Source organism: Tenrec ecaudatus, chromosome 7 (genome assembly GCF_050624435.1).
Source record: "Tenrec ecaudatus isolate mTenEca1 chromosome 7, mTenEca1.hap1, whole genome shotgun sequence".
Classification (NCBI taxonomy): Eukaryota; Metazoa; Chordata; class Mammalia; order Afrosoricida; family Tenrecidae; genus Tenrec; species Tenrec ecaudatus.
Window position 1 is genome coordinate 48,126,528 of NC_134536.1, and position 23,221 is coordinate 48,149,748.

The following is a 23,221-nucleotide window of genomic DNA, read 5'->3' on the forward strand; positions in this document are numbered from 1 at the left end:
AAACTGTGGGGTAGCATTAAGAATGTCACACACGAAGGAAGCAAAAGAGCGTTAAAAGCATAAGAAAAAACAAAGGATCAAAGTAGATGTCAAGAAGCTCTGGGACTCTGAAGACTGATTCTAGAAAAAAATGATGAAGTAAAAGAGCTGAACAGAACATTTCAAAAGACTGCTCCGAAGATGAAGAATTGAAATGTGCAAATGCCTGGAATGAGAAATCAAAAAAAAAGGAAGAACACACTCAACATGTATCAAACAGGAGACAAAACTTCAAGCCCAGAGTTCTAATTTTGAAATATTATATGCACAAAATATTGAATGACACAGAAAGCATAAAAAGAAGATGGAAGGAATCCACAGAGCCACTGGGCCAAGAGGAATTGGTTGACATTCAACCATTTCAAGAGTACAATCAGATCAAGAACCAAAAGTACTGACGGAAGAAATCCAAGAGGGACTGGTTCTGTGAGCAAAACCCAAGCTTTCAGGAATTGACGGAATCCCAATTGTAAAGTTTCAACACGCTGATGAGGCACTGGAGATACTCCCCTGCACCAAGAAAACCGAAGAGAGTTTCCTGGCCACCACACTGGAAAACATTCATATTTGTACTCATTCCAAAGAAAAGTTGTCCATATTATTAACAGTAGATACAAGTAAAATTTTGCTGAAAATCATTCTAAAACCATGTCAGTAGCACATTGACAAGGAGCTGCCAGAAATTCAGGCTAGGCTAAAAGAGGACATAGAAGAGGGATGTCATTACTGACGTCAGATGGACCTTGGCTGAAAGTAGAGACTACCAGAAAGATAGTTACCCAACAAGATAAAAAAATGTTTGATTGACTGTGCAAAGACATTCAACTGTGTGTTGATCATACGGAACTATGATGAAGATGGAAACTACATAATACTTTGTTGTACCCCTGCAGAACCTGCACATGACCAAGAGGCAGTCATTTGAACAGAACAAGAGTACACTGGGTGTTTTAATATCAGGAAAGGTACACATCAGGGTCGTATTAACTCATACCTGTTCAATACCAATGCTGAGCCCAAAATCCAAGAAGCTGGCCTATTTGAAGAAGCACTCAGAAACAAAATTGAAAGAAGGCTTATTAACAACCTATGATATACAGATAGCACAACCTTTTATCTGAGAGCAGAGAGGACATGATACACTTGCTGATGAAGATCAAGGACTACTGTCTTCGATGCGCACTGCTACTCAATGTAAAGACAAAAATCCTCACAAGACTATTAGATGCCATCAAGATAAATAAAGAAAAAATGGCAGTGGTCAAAACTTTCATCTTGTTTGAACACACAATCAAGGGTTATGGGGGCACCACTGAAGACAGCAAACAATGTATTACACTGGGCAAGTTGGACAAAACCCCTTTATAGGACAGAGGATCAAGATTGTCATTTTGAGGGCTGAGACTGCCTGCCCCAAGCCATAGCACTTTCAATTGTCACATATGCACGTGAAAGCTGAACAATGAACAAAGAAGAATGAAGAATTGATGCCTTTGAATCATGGTGTTGGCAAAGAATATTGAAAGGACCATGGACTTGCAGAAGAACTGACACACCTGTCTTGGTGAAGGACAACCAGCGTGCTCCTTGGAAATAATGACAGCAAGACTTCTTCTCATGTACTTTGGACATGTTTTACAGAGAAACAAGTCCCTAGGAAGGGCATCGGTCTTGGTAAAGAGAAAGGGCAGCAAAAAAGATCCTCAATGGGATGGGGTGTACAGTAACTGCAGCAATAGGGTAGAACCCAACAATTGTGAGCATGGCTCGGTACCGGGCCGTGTTCTGTTCAGTTGTCACTGGGTCACTGTGAGTTGGAACGAACTTGAAAGCACTTGGTAACAATAATACAAAAACAAGTCCTGTCATGGTGCTCTTCCATTTATCCCAAGTGTCTCTGCAAGGCTTACAATAGTGGTGTTAAAGATCCACTAGCCAAGACCGCTTTGGGAATAAAACCTACTCAAAGAAAAAGGATGGCTGTGTCAGATTACCGTCCCCTGAGACAGAAACCAGACTGCGATTTCTGATTTTGCTAAGCTCTCCTTCCACCTGTGGTCCTTCGTTAGCCATAAATGTAGACACCTATAGACATTGACAGAAATTACTATGGATGAAGAATTTATATAAATTTTGTTGATTCAACATTTTTTTAAAGTCAGTCATCCCAGTGTAATGAATGACAAAAATGCAACTAATCATTTGAAACCAAGTGATATACTTTCAGTGGTAAAATTTAAAGAATTTAACTGTTAACTTGAAAACTTCTAAAACAAATCTTAAAAAATGCCAAAAATAAGTAATGAGTAACAACACTCAAAAGGTAATTTTCAAATCTTTCTTAAAAGCTTAAAATATATCCATGTATAAGTAACTGAAAGCAAACAAGTGTAAAAGAAACACATTTTACAAGTGGGAAAGAAAATGGCAGTATTCTTTTTATAAATTTATGAAATTCTACTAAATGGCAGTTTTTGCATTTCTTAAGTCCAAAACAGTTCAGGAATTATCACTCACAGGAAGAAGTGTTATTACTTTATACATTCCACGTCACTGGTTCTCCCTCCAGAAACAAGCAGGTAAACCACTATTAAATCCGAACAAACTCAAAGGAGTAGTTTATATCATGAAGACTTTCTGATAGTATTTTTAGGCAATATAAAGACATTGCTGATTATCATAGCCCAAATTTACTGTGTTAAAAGAATAATGAAGCAAATATTTACCTAATTAATAAATCTAACTCATTAAAAAAAGAAAACTCATTAAAAATTAAACCTAAATTGCTTTGTAACTAAAATCCAAATGGCGTTGTTTATTCTGATTATCAAGATAACAGTCTCACTGTGTCACTTATGTTTTACGTGTGGACATTGAGAAGGCTTGGTAGGTGTCAAACACCAGATTCTCTGATCGAACTAGTAAAAGACACACATTATTTAGTTTCTTGCTTGAATTCTTTGTGCAGTTAATGTTTGCGCCTGAAATTATTTCTACATTTTTTATTACCCTGTCTGACATTTTGTTATTCTACACAGATGAGACAAGAGAAGTTAATTAAGTCACTTGTTAAGGTGGCACGAGGAACCAAAAGTGGGTAATTTATAAATCTTTACCTGAAGACCTTCAATAGCTAATCGCAGCATGCTTGGGGTAAGTTTGGAGGCTTGCTTGAAGGTGAAGTTACTCCAGTCTATGATCAAAACAAATCCATTCACTTGAAGCTCAGGATCTTCAATCATGGCTTCTAAAGAAAGTAAGATGGCTCGCAAAATATCCACCAGTGTGTACCTATCAGCAACAGAAAAGCACAATATTAAATCTAACCACTATCAATGCAGAAAATACAGAAAGCTAAAAGCACACTAAAAATTCCCTTTAAAATACATTAAGAAACAAATGATGATCATCTTGTTTTAAATCTTTCTTGGAAAAGGAGCTTTACTGCACTGGACATACTGGAATTTAACATGTAGTCTACAAAATTCAAATGATTTTGAAAATTGATTCTTTTAAAATTATTGAATTTACTTTCAGGATACCTTATCCTTCTCCAAAGTCTCATTTAAACTGCCAAGAAAGGTTGTGTGTGATTTCTAAATATCTCAACAACTTACACAATACTGACATTTAAAATCCTAATATTTGAAATTTTGAGAATGAGATTTAAAGAAGTCTTATCTAAAAGCAAGATCATGATACTGAAACAGCTAGCGTTAAAAGAAACAATGGACTTTAATTATTCTGAGTTGTATCAGATAAGTAAGAAAATAATGATGTATAGGCAGAACAGAAAGAAAGACAAGCAAAATCAAAATGGAAAAATCATGGAAATGTGTCCATGATAATACAAACCGCCCAAATTGAAGTTTGAGTTATCTCATCTCTCCTCGTGCTAACTTACCACACAGTACCTGGCAAAATATAGGAATTTAATAGAGCTCGTCTTTTCCAGTTAAATAGGAGTAAAGTGCAACAGTATTGGTGGCAGACAGTAAGACTTAATCAAGGTAATGGCAAATAAGTGAAGACGAAAGTCAAATTTGAGGAGCATTTCACAGGTAACCTTGTTAAACGGTGAAACTTCCATGTGGGGAACAATGGTGAAAGAGGAGTAGAGAAAGGCACGCACATACCCTGGAAAAAGGGAGAAAGCACAAATCGGAAAACGATGCAGAAAGAGCATGGAGGTGTGGGTGTGGCTAGAAAAGGCAAGGGTCTTGAACAGAACTTGTCCTACTGGAGAAATATGTAGAACACCCAGAGAGGCTATCAAGCTAGACATCTTAGAAAAATAGATCCCACATTTGGGAGAGACTCAAGGTTCTCAAAAACATGTAGAACCTAAATTCATGGAAGGAAAAGAGATCATTCATTCTGTGCTGAGCGAAAAGGACAACAGTTGTTTTGTTTTTTAAGAAATCCTCAAGAAATGGCAGCACTTAAGAGGAATCAATAATCGACTCCATACAGGGTTTGGGTCTTTCAGAAGGGTGACAAGGAAGAGAGGAACCAGTCAGGGTTCAACAAAGCACCAATGTAACACACTTTTCCCAAGTTCAGGGCTGTCAAACTGGCGGCCCGCAGGCCACATGAGGTCTCTGAGGTAATTTTTTGTGGCCCACGATGCTCTGAAATAAAATGTAACTATGGAATTGTGTGTACGGTATTGCCTCGATCTACCCTAAGCACTATTTTCCTCATAACAATTTTTTCTATTTTCATTTTACTTCCGAGCACTGCGGGCCACAAAAAAATTACCTAGGGGGGCGCATGCATCCATGGGCCACCAGTTTGACACCCCTGCTCTAGTTCTTTAAGGTTTCCTCTCCCCCTCAATACCATGACCCCAATTCTACCTTACAAATCCCGCTAGACCAGAGCATGTACACTTGCAACACAGGGAATTCAAGACAGAGAAAACCCACAGGACCAATAATGAGAGTAGCGAAACCAGGAGGGGAAGGGGAAGGTGGGGCCATAAGGGGGAACAGATCACAATGATTGATCTATAACCCCCTCCCAGGGGGACTGAAACAGTAAAGTTGTTGAAGGTAGACAATGGTCGGTGTAAGGCATGAAAATAATAATAATTTATAAAATATCTAGGGTTCATGAGGGAGGGAGGGAGGGTGGGGGAAGGGGAAAATGAGGAACTGATACCAAGGGCTCAAGTAGAAAGAAAATGTTTTGAGAATGATGTACAAATGGGCTTGACACAATGGATGCATGTGTGGATTGTGATAAGAGCTGTAAGAGCCCCCATTAAAATGATAATTTTTAAAAAGAGGAATCAGCAAATTTAAGGTGGATGATACCATACCAATGATTTATTTGACATAAAGACCAGTCCCTGGTAAAATAGAGGATCGGGAAAAAAGAGGAAGGCCCTTGACCAGACGCATTGGTGAGGAGGGCACAGGGCTGGGAGGGTTTCGTTGGGCTGTACACAGGACTGGCAACACTTCACAACAATAACAGCAACAGGACAAGGAGCTACGCGGGTGGAGCTGTCCATGGTAGCCTGAAAGAAAACCCCGACACTGAGGAGGAGGGAGGACAGGGGTTGGGGAGGAGGGGACCGGAGTAAAAATCCTCAGCATTTAGTGGACGTGGCAGGCTCACCAGGGAGACAGTATGAGACCGAGAGTGCATATGAGGGGTAGTCCTATTTTGGCTTCTAAGAGCAGTTGGGGGCAAATGGAGAACGCATAGCAGTTCGGAGAGAAAAGAACAGCCCTAAGTGTGGACCTCGGGCAATTCCTCCTCTCTCATTTCCTCAGCTGCAAAATCAATAATACGGAATATGATCTTTAGGACATCAGCAATAATCAAGCACAGGGCACTGGGTCAGAAGACTTCACGATGGGGCCTCTGCATGGTCCTCACTAGCTCCACGGCCTTGAGCATACTATCGATTTATCATTTTGAGGCTCAGTTCTTTCATCTGAAATAAACAGGAGTGACTCTAGCGATCTAACTACCTCTATCCGGACGGCATTATGAATTTCAGAAGTGAAATGGGTCATTATTCTTGAAGAAGGTGTCTAAATGTTAACCTGAAATAGCTCCTTCCTCCTTCAACATCCCAGGCTGTGTACGCTATAGGTGGAGGTCATGATCCTATTTCGGCCACTTAAGAGGAGGTGGGGCAAAGGTGATGAGACAAATAAAGGAGTCACGCATACTTCACAATTTTAAAGACAAGTAGCCAAGAAAGCTACACAAGAAAATTTCATCACAACATACCTTCAAGAACTATGTTTGGATATCACATCCTTGGGCCTATAAATATGTTAAACCTTTCCAGAGGGTTTTTAGTGGTTTCGTGATTTTTTAGTTTTCATTTTTATTTTACATAGCGATGTACTACCCAAAAGGCCATTATTCCCACTGTAAGTAAACTGTTTAACCAGACACTCTTTAGTTCTGAATATTCCCTGGTACACTACCTCTCTGGCACAATATAAGTACTCCATGTGTCTACTACCACCAACATCTATTGAATTTCTACTGATTACTTATCATTGTACTAATGCTTTTATTTGCATCATAAGGATATTATGGTAAAAGTAACGTAATCCCAAGGATTTCTCATGAATAACAGTAGGGAGTCCTTGTGCTACTGAAAAGAAAAAAGGAAAGGCAACTCCAAAAGGATTAGATTTTCAAAGAAAATTGAACATTAGGTCAACTGAAAACTTATACTTAACTCTAAGAATGACCATTATTCGTATACGAATATCAAATAACATTAATTACCAAAATTGCATTAAGGATATTGATGCTATAGGAAAGTACAGTGAAAATTTCAGAAGGTGCTCAGCTATTAAAAATAGTATCTGGGGTCTTCAGAGCTTGTCTCCAAACCTGCAGCCATCTAAACGAAGGCACTCAAGCCCACAGGAAGCAGCACACCAGCTAGTGTGACTAAGGAGGAAAGAGCATTAAATGTAAATCGTGAACACCCCGTTTGCAGAGCATTGCAGATGATTTTGGAAGCCTAAAATCCACTGGCAGGGTCTCTACAGGAACTGAGTCTACGGGGATCCCCACTGGCCACAGTGCAGGCGTGCGAAGAGCCTTAACAGCAGCCAGAGAGCATGTAACGTGGGTCTTATTAGCGGTAGTTAGGTGGGAATGTAACACTTTGTCATTACATCGACCTTTTGGCTCATATTTAATTATTCTTGTTTTTTAATATCTTCTGCTTTCTTTTCTATTGAGTCTTTTCTCTGTTTCATTTGATCTGTGTTGCTTGGGCCTTTTTTTTTTTTTTGCCTTTGTTTTGGATATTTTTCTACGTAGGCAAGTCAGGATGGGTGGATCTACGAAGACAGCAGCTGGGTTAATGATTACCTGGCGCATGGAAGAGGAGGCTAGAAGGAAACTGGGAGTCCACAGCAAGGGCACCAAAGGAGAAAATGTCCCAAAGTTGAGTGTGATGATGATCGGACACACACTCCTACTATGACTGAACTACTGAATTGTGTGATACGTTAGCTATATCTCAGTAAAACTTGAGTCTAAAGTCAGCATTGTCTACAGAAAGAAGCAATTCTAATACCAAAAGGGCAGAAAGTAAGAGATCATTTGCTTCAAGTAGGGTTTTTCTTGAAATAGGGTTTTTCTAAACTGTCAATTTCAAGAGAAAATTTTACATACAAATTGTGATTCCAAAGAAAATAAAATCAGCCAGGTCACAGAATCTTCAATGAAGAGTCAGTTTGTGACATTTTAAAGACTAACTTCAACCAGGTTATGTACCAACCAGATCTTGTTCCCAACGGGCTACTGGAGATTTGAACTACCAACTTGTAGTTAGGAGATAATTGCTTAACCTGTTAGCTGCCAACACTTCTTGATCTTTATAGAAATCATATTAATTTAAAAGTTTAAAAAACAAACAATAAAAATATCCTAGTGAACTGCATTCCAAGGGTAGGTTGAAAAGCACTCCTGACTCATTCTGCTGTCAAACATGTCACCTTATCACTGTTAGCAGCTCACAGGCTGTCCCTAAGCTTAGCTTTACTACACTAGACCTTGCCAGAGTCAAAGAAATGGAGCATCTATGACCTGTGTCTCTTGGGGATCATCCAAAGAAATTATTTTAACTGTGATTTCAAATTGGTAGCCTCTACAAATGATTCCATATTCACATTTGGAGTTAATACACTCGAATAAGCTCCACCATCACTACTCTTCCCTTCTTTGTTGGAAGAGGGCCACAACCAACACGCTCACACAGTATTCAGCTCTTGTCTCCTGACTGTGCTTACCAGACTAGCATTGAGCTAAAGCGGAATCTGATCAGTTTTGGAAGGGTAATGCATTGTTTGTAGTAAGAAGAAGTCACAGTACCAGCAAAAGAAAATCTACAAGCAGAACACAAGACGTGGTAGGCTCTTGCTCTTGAAAGAAAGCAAAGCTACGATCATGTGCAAAAGCTATAGGGAGAGCCTTTGACATCCATGGTTCCTATTTAAACCTGTGCAATCAATAGGGACACATGCAATTCTTATAAAATTCCCTCCGCTATGAAATCAGTCTACCTTACAAAGTAGGGTGTATGTTCATGAATTCATAATTTAGGGCATTTTTATTTAGTTTAATCAGTCTATTTCTCAATGAAAAACTGACAGCTGTAAGAAAGACAAAACAAAAATAGGGACTCTTGTTTGCTTTTCTCACTCAGACTTCTTGTATTATGAAATGGTTCTAAAGCTCACCAACCCTTCTTTTCTTCTGTAGAAAAGGAAGATACTGAGTATTACCTCCTACAACAATACCCTCCAATTCTCAACCAATAGCTGAAAACTCCATGGAACACGGTTCTTTTCCATTGGGTCACATCCAGTCAGAAAGGCTCAACAGTGACAGGTTTGGTCTGGGTCTTATAACAAGATCGAACATGCTTAGCCCACCTCCTGGCACACAGTGGACACTTAGTATTTCTTCGTAATATTTATTTTGTACTATGATAAGATTTTTTTTCTTTCCACAATCACATATTCTATACCTGCTTTTTCTGTTTTTAACCTTTTGTTCTTAACTTCATAAAAGCATTGTTAGAGACAAGAGAGATAATCAAAATATATGTTGAACTTTTAACAGCACTGGACATAAAATAGAACAGTATCTGTGAAAATTATTGCAGTTGATATTCTTTCTTCTATTTGCTTCATGATGCTATGCCAAATTTTTCTAGTCTCATTTTTTCTGGTCACCGCATATTTCTCTTTGGCTAGACTCCCTTCTCTAACTACACGCATGAGCAAGCAGGCTCTGGTCCTCTACTCTCATCATGCAATTTGTCCATCTGTCTGATGCGACACGCTGATGAATACCCTAAATCTATATCCCCAGACCCACGGTCCCTCCTCAGCTCCCATCCGAACATCAGCACCTTCTGAAATCAAACTCACCGCCACTGATCCCTTCCAGCGGACATCAACCCGACAGGACATCGTAGACCTGCTCCCTGGGGTTTCTGAAGCTATGAATCTTTACAGGAGCTGAATGCGTCATCTGTCTCCTGGGGAGCAGCTGGTAAATTCAAACTTCTGACCCTGTGTGCTGAGCCCAACACATAACCCACTGTGGGCCCAGACCCAGTGTCAAGGCTGAGTATCAGTCTCATCTTTCCAACTACCATCTGAACATGAGCACCTTAATTACCCCACTTTGCTGAAGTAAATCGTATTAATGGTGAAGTCATCCTACTGAACCAAATGACCCTCTGATGCTGCACGGTACTCGACTAATAAGGAATCGTTCCTGGATGTTTCCTTCCCAGATCCCACTGCAGGTCATCAGGTCTCATCTCATTTTCTTTTCCTTTATCATGTCTTTGGCTTCTAACTTTTCTCTCCATTAAAGCTCCAGCATAATACGAGGGTACTTTGTCTCTTTTTCTTTCTCTCACCTTTTTCTTTTCCAGAAATCCTGTCTCTCCTCTATTGTGGGATTACTTATAACCCACTGTCATCAGATCAATCCGATTCACAGTGATCCTAGGGGACAGGGAAAACTGCCCACGGGGCAGCCAAGGCTGTACTCTTTATGAAAGTATGTATCTTTCGAGGAACTGATGCCAGGGGCTTAGGTGGAGAGCAAATGTTTTGAGAATGATGAGGGCAATAAATGTACAAATGTGCTTTACACAATTGATGTATGGATAGATTGTGATAAGAGTTGTATGAGCCCCTAATAAAATGATTTTCTTAAAAGTATACATCTTTCTCTTACAAAAGCAGCTGATAGATTTGAACCACCAACCTTTTAGTTAGCAGCCCGCCACTTATCCACTACAACACAAGAGCTCCTTATGGTGAGATTAATCACCTAAATAGGTTAACCACCCTAAACAATACATACTCAATGATTCTAATAGTTGGTCCTTTGAAATGATGGAGGAAACTACAATAGCTACACTAGCAACAGCAACAAAAAACTGACAGGAAACAAAAACATATAAGAATCCGAAATGAAAGTGGGAACATTTTTATAAACCTGTTAAAACTAAAAAACGGTAATAAGAAAATTATATGCATAATTAGACATTAATAATTTCTATAGCCTAGATAAGCTGAGGGGAAAATACTAGACACAAACACATTTTACCAAAATTAATTCAATAAGTAATAGCAAATTTAATTAAACCTATAATGACAAAAGAGGTTGAATAAAAAAAATAAAGAATAGAGAGGACAGAAATTAAATTGGGACTAGAAAACAGCTGATGTGATCAATGATACCAAAGTTAGTTCTTTTGAAATTTGAACAAAATGTCAAAACAAGAAAACTGCAATGCAAAAATAAAAAAGGCTGAAATGTCTTTTCAGTGGTTCCTGCGTCATCCAGTTTTCTGACCCAGACACATCCACACACAGGCTCACCACAGCCACGGAGGCCGTGTCATGTCCATCTGCAAGCAGAGCAGTGCACTCCTCCGCCATACCTTCACTTACAGTGATTGAGGATGCCCGCTTCCTTTCCACTGTATCTGAATTCCACCCTTCTTTGGGGCCATCCCGGGTTCAAAGTCCTCTGTGAAACCGTCTCTAACTGCCGGACTCCAGCGCAGCCTCTCCCTTCTGAAATTCTCACGCATGGACTCGCCGCTGCTCATCCTCTATCTCCAGACATGTAAACACTTGATGTAATAAAAGCACGTAAAAATCGATTTTGCCCAGTGTCACTGACCAGGCTGAGCTTTGGCTCCTATGAAGTTACTTGCTCCTACCAAATGATATTAAATATGCATAATAATTTACACTTAAGATTCCCTTTTGGCTCAAGAAGGCCAACCCCCTTCAAGAACTAGAGAGGAGACCAGCGCAGCCGAGGGAAAGCAGCCTTCCTGCAGCCTTCCTACGGACAGGAAAAGTTCATGGGAGACAGTGGCCCTACTTCTGCCCCTGCCCTTGCAGGATCCTTGGTGCCTCTGATTCTCCCCTAGGGTCACAGCCACTGCTACTCCGCCCCACTCACAAGCTTGGGAAAGCTCACAGGAAAGTCGCAAAGGGGTCAGATCCTTTCTATTTTCCAATTCTCTCAGCCAGATAGGGGAAAACTTGATTCTTGGAGTTGCATTTAGAAGTATCGCAGTGAGCAATCTCCCACTGTCACTAAATCAATCAGCCATTATTAAATTCTTCATTAAGCCAGCCTCCCCTCCTCCATTTTCATTAAGCCACATTTTCTAATGTCGGAAGCACTTCCTGTCAGAAAGGTGCTTGGGGAAGACACCAGGAGAAGAATTACTTTTACTCAGGCCTCGGAGTATCATTAGTGCGAACGCTGATGAACTCATCCAGGTGTGGGGTATTACTAAGTGGTAATAATAACACCTTCATCCGTCCAATCACTGAAGATTTCCAAAGCAATTGCCAAAGCATTATTTTATTCTCAAAACTAAGCCAAGGTCAGGTCACTAACCTGGCTTTGCTGGGGGGTCTCCAAAGAGGGACCTCAAAAGAATGTCTGCACTCTGCCCAAAACCACCGAGGGAGGGGGACAGAGCTGAAGCAGGAGCCAGATCTTCCTGACAAGCCCACCAATGTGCCTTCTCCTCCCTGTGGTGCCTCATACCTAGAACAGTTTGAAGAATGGTCTGCATTTTCTGCTTAGTAGCAAGCTATGTGTGTGGGAGATAAGAAAGCAGGACGTCAATAATGACTGGCCCTCCACCACCGGTGCTGGCTGCACTAGGGCGCTCTCCAAGTTGGCCACAGATGAGGGTGTGGACGGAAGGAAAGCAATACGCTATTCAAAAGGGGTAGGATGTGAAATGGCTCCATCTGCAGACCCTGGAGGAAACAAGAACTCTGAAATATCCATCCATATGACTTGTGTCACTGAGCAAAGAAGATTCACTGCTTGAAACTTGCTTTTATGGCAGTGGAAATGTGAGAATGAAAGAATCATTGGTCATCAAACAGGTAGAAGAAAAAATGTTTCTTTGAAAAAACCTTCTTTAAAAAATGCACCCCTCACCATCTCAGAAACCCACAGTGGGGGTCACTATGAGTCAGCATCCACTTGGAGGCCATGGGAGTAGAAAGTCCAGGCAGCTTCCTTAACACGCACTGATAGTTTAGAACTGCCAAACATGCGGGTCACAGCTCCAGGCGTAACCCCGACACCACCAGGGCCCAGACATCTAGCTCAAAATCAACAAAGCCCACATGGAAGAAGCACACAGCCTGTTTGACCATGAGGTGTTGAAGGGACCAGGTATCAGGCATCAAGAAACAAAAATTCGTATCAGTGGGTGCCCACCTTCCCCTTATGGTCATTGAAGACAAATGTGTGCATAAGCAAATGTGGTGAAGAAAGCTGATGGTGCCCGACTATCAAAATATATAGTGTCTGGGGTCTTAAAGGCTTGAAGATAAACAAGTGGCCATCTAGCTCAGAAGCAACAAAGCCCCCATGGAAGCAGCACACCAGCCTGTGTGACCACGAGGTGTCGAAGGGATCAGGTATCAGGCATCAAAGAACAAAAAAATCATATCATTGTAAATGAGGGTGAGTGCCCATCTGTAGGCAACTGGACACCCCCTTACTGAAGGGTTACAGGGAGTAGATGAGCCAGTCAGGGTGCAGTGTAGCAACAATGAAACATACAACTTTCCTCTAGTTCTTAAATGCTTCTTCCCCTCCACACTATCATGATCTCAATTCTACCTTACAAATCTGGTTAGACCAGAGGATGCACACTGGTACAGATAGGAAATGGAAACACAGGGAATTCAGGACAGATGACCCCTTCAGGACCAGCGGTGAGAGTAGTGATAACCTGGAGGGTGGAGGGAAGGTGGGGTAGAAAGGGGGAACTGATTACAAGGATCTACATATAACCTCCTCCCTGGTGGATGGACAACAGAAGTGGGTGAAGGGAGATGTCGGACAGTGTAAGATATGACAAAATAATAATAATTTATAAATTATCAAGGGTTCATGAGGGAGGGGGTGAAGGGGAGGGAAGGGGAGGTGAGGAGGGAGGGGGAAAATAAGGAGCTGATATTAAGAACTCAAGCAGAAAGCAAATGTTTTGCGAATGATGATGGCAACAAATGTAAAAATATGCTTGACAATGGATGGATGTATGGATAGTGATAAGAATTGTATGATCCCTCAATAAAATGACTTTTAATTAAGATTTAAAAATTAAAACAATAAAAATGCACCCCTAATGCCACTTCATCTCATGAAGTTTGGACAAACTCTCAGGAGAGACCAGGCCCTGGAAAAGATCATGTGCTGGGTTAAGTTCAAGGGGGGGTGAAAAAGATGAAACCCTTGATGAGATGAATTGACAACAGTCGCTGGAACGAGGGGCTCAGACATAACAGTTGCGACAACGGCGTGACAACATGTGATGTGTCATTTTGCTGTGCGTAGGGTCGCTATGAGTTAGAATCCACAACGCCACACTCACACACACACAATCCAGGTGTAATTATGATGCAAAATTCACACCGATCAGAGAGACAATTTTATTCTTCAGGAGTTTAAATATAAAAACTACACCAAGCAACAGCCTAATTAGCAAAACCGTTGCCTATGGAATACTCTTCCACCTAACCTTTCTGTTCATTGTCTACAATCCACTGTGGATTCAGCCTTCTCTGTGACAGAGATGGAGTATTTTGAATGATCAGTTTGATTTGTGATATGATTCTATTTAATTATTTCTCCTGGACACACATACACACAACTGACCAAATCATTTAAGTGTGTGATCGTGAGTGAAAGAGTTAACTGCTTTGTGCCTCAGTTTCCTCATCTGACTGTCAGAAAGATTTTATAAATTTAACATTTGTCAAGGGTTTGGAACGGTGCCTGGCGCATAAAAGTAGGATAAAATGCCTTAAAATAAGTGGACGAGTGACTATCAAGAGCATGAAGTAAGGAAAGCCTGAATTTAGACAGCCAAGCAGATGCTATTTCCCCTATAGCCTACAGCGGCCCTGCTGCACTAAACATCTAGCACTGGCAAGCAGGGCACTCATTGAGCACTTGCCATTTGTTAGCCGGAGAGATGTGGGCATTGCGGTGGTGCAATGTGTAAGCTGTACATCCTCCTTTGCCCTACTGTCAACTGCATTGCCATGGCCATAGAAAAGGCTTGAGTGTATTTAAAACAGTAATAATAACTTTACCTTGCTCTCTGCTAGTTGATGTCATAATGACCCAACAGTGACATTCTTTCCCTAGTACCACAACGACAGTCGAATTGAGGTGCCTACCTTTAGCAATGTTTTTCCCAACATGGGGAAAGTGTATTAATTTATGCAGGATAATTAATGAATGAATAGACATTGGTTCGCATTTTAAAATGCCTGTAACTTTCTTTTGAGGCATCATTTCCATGCACTTGTAAGGAGCTCTGGTGGCAAATCAGGCGAACTGTAATCTCCAGTCCTTTAAAAGGCACATATTCTAAACTTGAGTACACCTGATCTAACCAACATCCTACTGAAAGTTGGCGCGCTTGGCTTTTGCTGTTATTTCGGGTCAATTACTGCATAATTGACCTAGTTTTTAGAGACTGTCCTATTTTTTCAGAGATTTGTCACAACAGAGTACTGACATTCCTTGGGACTTTTTTTCTCCTCACCCATTTTCCATGGTATGAACTAGAATGAACTGCAATCTCTAGACTGTTTGGTAAAGCAGTCCAGCTCCCAAAAGAAAGCGCTAAGGGGGAAGAACCCCCACAGAATCCACGCACACCACGTCTAGTTTGGCCCTGTCTCGTGCCTCCCCATAGCACAGAACAGTGCCTTTAGGATCTTAAAGGTGAAGACTCCTGGTCCTGGAACCAAGAAGGGCACCATGAAGTAAACTGAGACAAGAAGTCTGGAAACAGCAAAAACTTAAAATTAAAAAAAATAGTAATTAATCAACTTCGCTGGTTGTCTTGATTTTGGTTTCAAGTTTAATGTGTGTTTCTCCTTAATTATCTAATTAATTGTCCTTGTCTGTTTTAACCTAGGCCTAGTCGGGTTTTTCCTTTACCTTTTTCCTTAGACGGTATCCAGACAAGAGTACAGGTTAGTGATAGAGACTAACAATTCTGTATATTCAAAACGCTAGGCTTCAGTCTCCTCTCTTTCTCATTTGAAGATCAGCTGTATGATTTGAGTATATAGGGCTATAATCCTAATTCTGAGTGAAACCATAAATAACTGATGATTTACATGATATTTTATTGTTTAGGTCACCCAATACAAAAACAAAAAATGAACAATAAGAACTTTTAGGAAACTTTCAGCCTTTCTGCTAGCCTTTCCCAGAACCTCGATACCGTAAGTGATAATCAATGTCCATTATGACAAACCAAAGACAGGGCAAAGCAATCAATGCTTTCTGGATTGCTACTATATTAACAAACACTTTAGTGCCAGCTCTATATAATTGTTTTCTAATAGCCATTAACCAGATTCCAGATAATTGGTTGTTTACTGCACTAGCATATTGATAACTACTTCACGAGTGTAATGAGGATTATGGAAATGAAAAAGTCTACATGCAGCAAACAGATGATTTGCAGGCCTACTCTCAGGCAACAACATGTCATTATATTTCGGGTGATCCGACTTTCGTCATTAACATTCACAATAACGGTGATGGCGATGGTTTTCAATGTCGGACACCTGCTCTCATTCCCTAGGGTCTAGGCTTTGATGTACTTTCATCCCAAGCCAAACTACTTTTTTCTGGGGTAATGTTCTCTCTTCCAGTTCCAGGATACCTTGTCCCCACAGTCTGATGAGGAAACCAGTGGACCCTATGAAGATCTCTCCTATGTCCTGGGAAGGGGCCCTAGGTGCCAAAGGAAAGAAATATGGTCTATAGGACATAGAAGGTTGCCACACTGTAGTGATGCAGTCTATCAGTCAGATCATTCCTTATGTTGTGGAGTTTACTTTTGTTCCCACAAAGTACATTAGGTAATCTCAAAGAAAGCTTATAAAAATTATAAGGATTTTTCCCCAAAGTATGGCCTTTTCAATAAATGTAAAATATCATCCTACTTATGTTATTTTAAATGCTCAACTTTTAATTCAATTAATTATTGGGCATCTACTCTAGTTTGGGAGCTGTTGGAATATCATAGTGTCAGGATTGTTTTTGTTATTAATTCTCATACAGATTAAGTATTTCGGGGATCTTTACAATTTTCGTTTTCCAAAACTTGTCAAAATTTGAAGTTGCTTTTCCCTTTGTATTTCAGAAGGTGGAAATAATCTACTTTCAAATAAAGGGAACATTTTCTTCTACTTATGTCTGGAATGCCTACTGTAATCATCTACACTCCATTTCTAATGCTGTCTTTTTTTTAAGTTTAAAAAAAAAAAGATGCTTCCCTAACATTTCAAGGATGATGGTCAAAATTATGTTCAGACATGCATTCTTCTGAGGATACCAAGATTTGGGGGGGAAGGAAATGGAATAGACAAGACACCACAGGTGATGATACCTTACTCACAGAGCATGGGAAGGAATGTATACATAGCAGATTCACTAGAACGTGAGTAAATCAACTATCTAGAGAGGGTGGTAGAAGTGGGATCGAGTCTGAGCTACCTGATGGCAGTATGGTAGAAGAAGGGGATTCCCACCAAAGATGAGAGAGAGGCTGCTGACACCTTGGTGCAACCCAAAAGGCAGGTTTTAGAGAAGAGGTAGAAGTCATGTGTCAAAGTCTAGAGCTCAGACCTATTTATCTACTTGCCCCTACCCTTTGATATCTTCAGTTTTAGAGTGAAAGAGAAAAGGGAGAATTCTGTTTGAACGATTATCAAAACCAAAACTCACTGCCATCAAGTGGATTTCAACTCCTAGCAACCAAACAAGACAGGTAGAACCACCCTCGTGGGCCTCTGAGATTTTCCAGGAGAAAGCCCAGAGGAGCTGGTTGTTCTGACCTGCTGAAACTGCTTGTGGTTAGTATAAAAATGCCTAATCCACTACACTGCTGGGCACCTTACAAGAATATCACTCGCTGCCAGCCAGTCAATGTCTCCTTCTAGGGACAGAGTAGAGATGACCCTAGGATTTTCTGAGACTGTAACTTTTTAGAGTAGAAACACACGTATTTCTCTGGCAGTGAGGCTGATGATTTTGAACAATTTAACTTGAGGATTGAAGTCCAACCTGTAAGCACTGTGCCACCAGGTCTCCTTTAAAAAACGAGAAAATTCTACTGAATTTTGGACCATCTCTAATTAAACTTTTATACCTTTTTACCTTGATGCTATTTAATGTCTTTCTTAAACTTACTCAATTTCAACCAAAAAAAATTGAATTTGTGATTATTAGTCTATAGGTCTTCATATACCTATAAATCTACAACTTCTCAATTTTAATTTTATATAACAATAAACAATATCTCAAGAGTTGGGGGTTTTATTAAATAATATTGTAAGCCTATCAATGAACCTTCCCTTTATCAGTTTCCAGGAAGAAAGATTTTTATTACCAGTACCCTGACCCTTGGAGAGGGAAAAAGATGATACTCTCTTGCCACTCCTATCAAGACTAACTGACAGCCTTGGAAACCCAAAGGGGCATTTCTACTCTGTCCTATAGGGTTGCTGTGGGTCAGAATGAACTCGATGACAGTGAGTCTGCTGCTTCATAGTAAAGATACCTAGTTTTAGTAAATCCAGAATAATCGCTAGGTCATATACATGAGAATGACAAGTGACTTTCATCTTAATTAGGTTTATAATTAGAGTGAATAGTAATTGATTTATAGAAGTAAATGAAAATAGGTCTGATATCTCTAAATGCTATTTGTCTTCTTGATCATATAACTAACAGACCTCAAGACATATTTTAAAATAAAGTCTTCATAGTTCCCATTTCACTATAGCTCAATAAAGCAAGTTCCTTCTTAAATGACACCTGGAATAGGAGGCTCTTTAGTGATATTTTTCCAATGTTGATATATACAATTATTAGTTTGTATGACATAGAGTGCAGTTTTTAGATTTAAAATTGTTCTTTATTATTTATATATTAAATCATTTTATTGGGGACTCTTACAGCTCTTATAACCATGCAGAGCATATCATTTGTATATAGGCCTTTACATTTTTCTCCTTATTAAAAAGTAGATTAAAAGCTCTATAATATCTTAGCAGTGTCTGTGTCAAAGCTTCCTTTTCTTCCATGCCTGACTGTTTCTGTGGTTTCATTAGAGTTCTGATTCTCGAAGTGGTAGGCTATCTGTAAATATACCTATCCAGTTCAGTTTTAACTTAGAATTACAGGGGGGAAGTGCCCGATTAAAGGAAAAAAACACTGTTAGCGATATTAATTTACATCCTAAGATTCAAGACACTGAGAAGCCTACATCATCAAATCTCCCACTATCTATGCTTAAAGTAGTCAGATGCATCAGAAGTCAAGGAACTGAAAAAACGTCAATGTTTTACCAACCACTTTCTTCTTAAGATTCCTGGCTCTGGTAGCATGTCTCCTAAAATACACTTTGAACTTCAGTGAAACCTCATTACGCAAAACACTTTTTCTAGTCACCTATGGTTTGGGTTCTGAGAAAATAATTTCGATAAAGTAGAAGTTGTGAGCATTTTTCCATGCAGATGGAATAAGACAGTGAGAGCTTAGACATCACATAGCAAGAGAACTAACAAAGCCTACCAACTGACACATCCGAATGTTCCCCCACTTTATTCCAAAAGATGAAAAATCACATCAGACAGGAAACACATTCTAGAGATTAGTGACAGGTGTAGAACAAGCACACCAGTCAACATTTATTGTCAGTGTCGGCAAGCATGCTCAGTGACAGAGGGTACGGCTTTTCCTTTCCATTGGAGTGACACGCAGCATTTGATTCCTTCAGCTGCACATCGCCAGGCAGCAAAGGCCCTCGGTGACGAAGCTACTTGATGTTCAACATGAAAATGTAAGTACTAAAGAGAGATGATGACTACAATCATGATGATGATGATGATATGATGGTGATGATGGGACCCATGAGCTTAGTTTAAGAATCCCTTTCGGAAGAGGGAGGAAAGGCTGTTTCCATTCTCAGACTCATTTCTTCACAGACCAGGAAACTTATTTGGAAGGGGAATGAATTAGCAGCTTTATTTGAGTGATTTCGATTGCAGCACAGAAATACCTGTCAGGGAGCCTTGAAAGCTGCAGTAGGAACTGAGTGCAGTGACGTTTTAAAGGTAGAAATATCCCTCTCTGCCCCATCCCACCACTCAGCCCCCTCCCCACCACACCCACACCGGGAGTGCCCATTTCCTCTTCTCTCCTAGCCACCCGAAGCGACACATCAAAGCTACGGCACTATTCCGGATAAATTCTGGAAAATGGGGGGGTAAAAGGTTCCTTGGTACAAGTTTGAATTTAGGATTTACCTGCTCTGATCCCAGTTGGCAGCAAAAAGGACTAGAATCTTCCTGCCATAATGATCCAGGTTGGCCAGGCCCCCAGGGAAGCCATCCTTCAGCGCTTGCTTGATGCCAGGGTCAGTGGCCTTGAAGCTTTTGAACATGTCCAGATTCTGTTGTCTGTACTCAAAGTACTGGGCCAGGAGGCGGAAGGCCTCAAAGTGATGAAACTTCCTAGCCCGCAAGAAGCGTAAGATGAAGGCATCATCCGTGCGGAGAAAGCCAATATCGGGCCTGGTGATGACCATGTCCCTGACCTCCTGGATGTCCTGGTGCAGCGTGTCGGGGTTCTCATTGAGTTCTAGGCGAGCCTTCTCCAGGGTCTCAGGAGAGAGGCCAGCTTGCAGATGAGTCATTGTTCTGCTCCTGCCTGGGCCCTCCCTTCCTATTGCTGACTGTCCCACAACAAACTTGCTTCTTGCACCGCCCCCACACCTGACTAGTGCCTCCCCCCTCTCCTTCACTGGAAATGATTTGTCCGAAGGTCCAACCCAGTACCCTGTTGCTCCCGGTTTCCCACAGATTGTCTCTGAGGGCTCTAAACTTCCTCCACTGCACCCCACCTCCCCCTAAAAAAACAAACAAGGAATGCCCCACTTTGGTTCTTTCTTCCTTTACCCTTAAAGGGGTAAGCGCTTCAGGGCAGCCCACCACTCCGCTACCTGTCCTTCCTCTCCCACAAAACACCCCTAACCCTACCGGGCACGGGCGGTGCGGATCTCGGTACCGTCCTCTTTTCTTCTCTTCCAAGATGAAACGGCAGCCCCCGCGCACATCTCAGCCGCGGCTCTGTGCGGCTTCGCGGGCCCTACGGAAGGATGCGCCTGCCAGGGATAGCGATGGGAATTCTGATTAATAATAAGGTGGCTCTTCCTCGCGGAGCTCCAGGGCGGGGAGAGAGTGTCTTTGACAGAAAGGAAAAAGAGAAAGAGGGGGGGGGGGAGCTTATTTCTCCTCTCAGCTTATTCGAAGATGCTATTTTTAAAAGCCATTTGTGGGATTGTATTTAAAATGTGTATGATCCAATTAGGTGGATGGAGTCTCTGCAGATAGGGCACCTTCCCTCCACCCCTCCTCGACACGCCGTGATCTCATAAGGCACCAGCAGGATTTGGGGTGGCATTGGCACCAACGTGGCCTCCCGACTGCCCCTCTCCCACCCTCCCCCCAAGCCCTACCCCACCCCATCCCCAAGTTCTCCCTTCTTCCAGCCCTTTATTTCAGCGGACTTGCCGCGGCCGGGAGAAGAAGAAAATCTTGCCCTAGAATGCACGTTTCAAAGGCAGGGCGGCGGGGGGAGGGGGGTGAGTGGACAATAAAATTTAAATGCCTGGACCCCCCCCCCTATAAAACCCCAAAGCAGGAGAGAAGAAAGCGCAGCCTGCTCCTACCAGCAAACCCGGAGGCGGGCACGCTAAGCAATGCGGCACTCCCAGGCATCCATCAGCCCAGGCTCCGGCGGCGGCGGCGGCGGCGACAGTGGCATCAACTCCTCTGCGCGGGATGGAGCGAACGGCGGGGGGCGGCCGCGGGGACCCGGGCGGAGGGCGCTCTCGCGGGCAGCGGCGGCCGCATCGTCCGCCCGCAGCTCGCGGGCTCTGCTGCCGGCAGCGGGAAGGGGGGGGCAGGGCGGGGCGGGGCGGGGGGCGCGCGGGGCGGGCGCAGAGCTGGGGCAGCGGCCGGCCGGCGGCCGGGCCTGGCCCAGCCAGTGGAGCCTCGGCTGGCGGCCGAGGGAGGGAGGCAGCGGGTGTCGTGGGCCACGCGGTGGAGGCCGCCGCCTTTGTGCGCCGGGGCCTCGGGGGACGCGGGCGCGGCGGGGCTGCCGCGGACCAGGGCAGCTCCGGTGCGCGCCCCGCCCGCCGAGCCGCCGCCGCCCCGAGGGGACTCAGCCCAACTCCTCTCGACCGATCGCAGCCCAGACCTCGCCGCGACGGGAGCGCTCCCCGCGCGCGCGCGCCCCCCGCGGCCCTCTCCCGGGCTCCCCGGCGCCGGGCGGCGTCTTCCCGCGCGTGCCAGCCCTCTGCGCCCCAACTTGAACCTGCCCCGGCGTCCGCTCCCCGGGCGGCTGCGTTTCCCGGCGCCCCGTGTCCCCGCCTTTGTGTGCGGGCGCCCAGGGCGGCGGGGCCAGTGGCCTTGGGGCGAGGGCAGTTCCGAAGGACTCGTGATATCTAGTTCCTGTCGGAGGGGATTCTGATGCGCAAAGGGAGTTCCGACACGTGCGGTACTTTCTGCACTTATTAGGGGTACAGAAATGTTGAATTCTGAAAAGAGGGCCCGAGTGGTTCCGATGCCTGCGGTGGATGATTCAGTCTCCCGAGGAACTTACCTAAATAATGTTTCCGTCATCCACGCTGGCTGCTACATTCCTTATTGAACTGGACGAAAATGAGCATTAAGGTTGGGGGGGGGCGGATAAAAATAAAACACGCAGAGCTTAGAGCTCGGGTGAAGAAGTAAAAAATGGCACCCCTTGACTCATTTCTCAAGATACACTATTTCCGGAGCTACATTTGATTTCGGCCTCAGTTTTCTGCAGCTGTATATTAGCATCAGCATAAGTAAACAGGCATCTGAGCTGAAATGTTGATCCTTTACTTTTGGGGGGGAAAGACTATTTCCGTTTTCAAAATTCAGCATGCACACTTGAATAAATAAATTTTAGGTTACAGGGTGTGCAAGGGTCCTTAGTTCAAGTCAATTCAAAGAACACATAGTAAGGCAGTACTGTGTAGTACAATATTTGAGATTCTGTGGCTATGAAATGATGGTGGCTTGCATAGTCTTGATGGAAAATTACTGTTGTGCTTTGGCCCCTAGAACCTTCTGATGGCCCACTTCCCCCCCTCCCCCATACGCAGGGCAATGGGATTGGCAGAAAGAGGAGAGTTGCATGATACTTCTAACTGAAACAAAACAAAAGCTTCCCATCAATTCTGACAGTGACCCTTTAGGGCCAAGAGAGCTGCCCCATGGGGTCTCCAAGGCTGTAAATCTTTACGGAAGCTGACCACAGCATCTTTCTCCTGCAGAGCAGCTGGTGGGCTGCATCCTCCGCTCCACCTGGTACCCTGACGCTCCTCTCAGACTAAATTGATACAAACAGTATAGGAAGCAGACACGCCTCATTGTCCTTGCTTCTAAGGAGCATTTGGTTATACTTTTTCCAACACAGATTTGGTCTCCTGACAGCCCAGGCTGGTACATGCAGTATTCTACTCCAGCACCCTAAA

At 42.7% G+C, this 23,221-nt stretch overlaps 1 protein-coding gene across 1 annotated transcript in view; it reads right to left on the reverse strand.

Annotated features, from left to right (window-relative positions):
* The window catches only part of CLVS2 (clavesin 2), a 78,177-nt gene extending 57,830 nt beyond the window's left edge, over positions 1-20,347 (reverse strand). Inside the window, exons 1-2 of the mRNA XM_075553942.1 lie at positions 19,959-20,347; positions 3,156-3,330 (exon numbers count right to left, since the gene is read on the reverse strand). Coding sequence (XP_075410057.1) covers positions 3,156-3,330; positions 19,959-20,347 — 564 coding nt within the window. The remainder of the gene's footprint in view (positions 1-3,155; positions 3,331-19,958) is intronic.
* Positions 20,348-23,221: the final 2,874 nt, after the last annotated feature.